The sequence below is a fragment of the Mustela nivalis genome (genome assembly GCF_964662115.1).
Source record: "Mustela nivalis genome assembly, chromosome: 12".
NCBI classification, from domain to species: domain Eukaryota; kingdom Metazoa; phylum Chordata; class Mammalia; order Carnivora; family Mustelidae; genus Mustela; species Mustela nivalis.
The window spans coordinates 35,232,258-35,235,402 of NC_139031.1; the positions used below are offsets into that span (position 1 = coordinate 35,232,258).

Sequence of the window (3,145 nt, forward strand, 5' to 3'; positions counted from 1 at the left end):
AAAAAGATCTTCCTACAAACCATTTTTCCTGAACTTTGTGTTTCCCTACAAATGGTCTTAATATTTTTTTCAAAACCTTTAATTAAACGTGTTTTCCCCATTGCTTAAAGGGAATGAACAAAACGTCACAAGGCTCATTTGGAAGGTGACAGGGGATTCCCTGCTCCAGAACGTTGGAAGCCGCTAGTTTAAATCGGCCTGAAACGGATGGCTGTCCTCGGGTGGTATCTTCCGCGGCTGTGTCATTTCAGTCGAAAAAAAGACAGAACTATTTGTGTCGCTTAAAACCTTAAATAGGGGAAAAGCCACTTGCTGTCATTTCTTTATCTCATTTTTGAGAGAGCGTTTGTACAAATACACTAAACCACTTTACCGGTAAAATGTTGGCGTGAGGAAGCCTCTCAGGCTTGCTCCTCCTCGTCCCCCGCGCAGCCCGTCACTCTCTCAGCCAGTTACAGGGGAGCGCGCCGGCGCATCCCGTGAGTCGACCGCAGCGGGGATTGTGGGAAGTGTAGTTTGGAGACCCCGCCTTCTTCGCCATTCCTCTAATGGCTGCTTCCGGGAAGGTAATGTAGGAACTCGTCTCCAAAGGATACTTAAGATTGCTTCAGTGTATTTGTAGAACAGGGTTAACATTTGCACCTCGCCGCGACAAAGCAGGGAATCTTTTTAAAATCTTAATCTCAAGTCCTGGCACGAACTTGTCTCGGGGTTTGATTTATTTTTAGATTTTCCTGGGCGGGCGAACTGACCAACTTTAAATCTAGTTCCCCTGCTTGAACAAACTGTTTTCTGTAGTTATTAAGACATTCCTCTCTCTCCCCTACGACCTCTTCGCTCTGCGCTGACTGTGGCTGTCTCTTTAATAATAATAATAATGCTGATGATGGTGATGGTGAATAATTCTTAAATCCTACCCTCTTCTGATTAATAGGCTCTGTCACGTGAAACCTCTTAGCCTCAGCGATCCGGAACTCCAGGAAGGAACGATTTCGAATCAGAGAGGATTATACGTAAATCTTTTTTTTTTTTTTCTTTTTTTGGTAAGTTTTACTAATTCCCCACAACTTCACAGACTTACATGTTGGCGTGACTTTTGCTAGATTTGTCTGCATTTCCTGGATGGGAGAAATCCTAAGGAAATGTAATTTTTACTCACTGGGATATTTTAAATTTCCGAGTGTCTTGCAGGTTTTCTCTTTGTTCTTAATATGTTCTGTTCAGTTTGCTTAGTTGAGTCACATGGTGTCGGCATGAAAGAGTGTGGAAAAATTGCTGGAGTCAAGGAATTAACATGGAAAGAAGATGAGCCTCAAATGACCATCCTTAAATACCTTTTATAAACTTAACCTATTTTTTCTACCATAAAATGAGAATATGGGTCAGAAACTTAAATTTAAAAGGTGTGCGGATTGTTATTTATGTATTCATGGTGTCATTTGAAAAGGTGGGAATTTTTAATGATTCCTTTTTGTTTCTTCGTTTGATTTCCAGAAACCTTCAGTCCTCGAGATCCAGATACCTGAAGATCCCAACATCATGACCTCAGTTTCAACACAGTTGCTCTTGGTCCTCATTTCACTGCTTTTGGTGCTGCCAGTTGTTGAAGCAGTAGAAGCTGGAGATGCAATCGCTCTCTTGCTAGGGGTGGCTCTCAGCATTACAGGCATTTGTGCTTGTTTGGGGGTATATGCACGAAAGAGGAATGGACAGATGTGATTGTGATGGGCTTTCTGCATCGAACCTTGCCCGGAAAACCTTTGTGTTACTGAGGTTAAAAACTGAGCTTTAAAGTCTAAAAGTTCCCAAGAAACATGGTATTTTCACATTCTTGTCTCCCTGTAAATGGGAACAAATTAATATATGTTAAATGGGGGGGGGGAGCCTACAAAAAAATAGTGCACTGAAAAAAAGCAGTCTATAATTCATATATGTTAGTTAAAGGGTCAAAGAAGTCAGATGATTGAAATTTACACATTATTTCATAGTTTCTCAGAATTCTTAAAGTGCATGAAGTAGGAACAAGGAAACCCTTGCCCAGAATCCTAGGAAATTGCCAGTTCCTCCATCATTGAGGAGTCTTTTTCATATTTTTATTAGATTTTTGTTTTGTTAATTCCCAACTTAATATTGTATTTAGAAATCAAATATAGTCAGAAATTAAAATTTTTATTTCTTTGGTGGAGAAGGTAATAAAAATGTATTCAGTGTATTTGATGTTAAAATTTAGAGAATATTTAATGTAAAAAAATACTTTATATTGACATTGTAATGGGGAAGAGATTTAATGTTACAAAAAAAACCTTTATATTAACTGAATAATATCTCCATGATGAGAAGTACTATATTAAATATAAACTGTTATGTTTTAAGTTAATGTGTGATGTTCGTTTCTGTTTATTTCAGGTTGTTTTTATCTTTGTATGGACTTTTATGCCAGCTAAGTGGCAGTGCCTTACCTAAAGTGATCACACTAGCTTATAGTAACACTGTCAGTGATAAATGAGAAATGGGCAGTTTCGAGGTAGAAGTCCCTGATAGAGAATTCACAGATACAGAAGGAAAAGGTAATAGCCTACACTGATTGACACCCTAACCAGACGAAACATACCATCTCTGATCTCAAAATGTCCCAAACTAGCAATATCATCTGCAGACTTGTCCAAAATGTAGAATCTCTGACCCCTTCCAGACCATTTGGATCATAATCTGCATTTGTTTCAAGAGCCCAGGGTAATTTGTGTGCATTTTCAAGTTTAAGAAGACTTTTTTACACTGTTTGAACTCAGTCACCTGAAGGACTTGAAAAAATTTTCAGATTTCCAAACCTTTCTCCTAGTTGCATTGTGGTAATTTTAAGTTGGGGCCTGGAATTCTATGTTTAACAGAAGGCCCTCATGATTCTTTTGATTCTGTAGATATAAACCAGCAGAGAATAGTCTGAGTAAATCAGACTATATGAGGGTCCTAATGAAAGCAGGCAATCAAGTTTTTTACTCAAATAATGCATTATCCAATCTCTAGCTCTCCAGGTGACATTGGGAGTCTTAATTTTGATTGAAGAACAGGCAGCAGCAACCTAAAATTCTGTTTATAGTGCGGTCCTGCAGGTGAGCCCACCTGGCTTGCATGAAGGGGTTGGGTA

General features: G+C 38.9%; 1 protein-coding gene across 1 annotated transcript; it reads left to right on the forward strand.

Annotated features, from left to right (window-relative positions):
* Positions 1-478: 478 nt before the first annotated feature.
* On the forward strand, positions 479-2,372 carry SMIM30 (small integral membrane protein 30). The gene is made up of 3 exons (XM_082693198.1): positions 479-566; positions 935-1,043; positions 1,495-2,372. Exon 3 carries the CDS (start codon positions 1,540-1,542, stop codon positions 1,717-1,719), a length of 180 nt encoding a protein of 59 aa, XP_082549324.1. The 5' UTR covers positions 479-566; positions 935-1,043; positions 1,495-1,539; the 3' UTR covers positions 1,720-2,372.
* Positions 2,373-3,145: the final 773 nt, after the last annotated feature.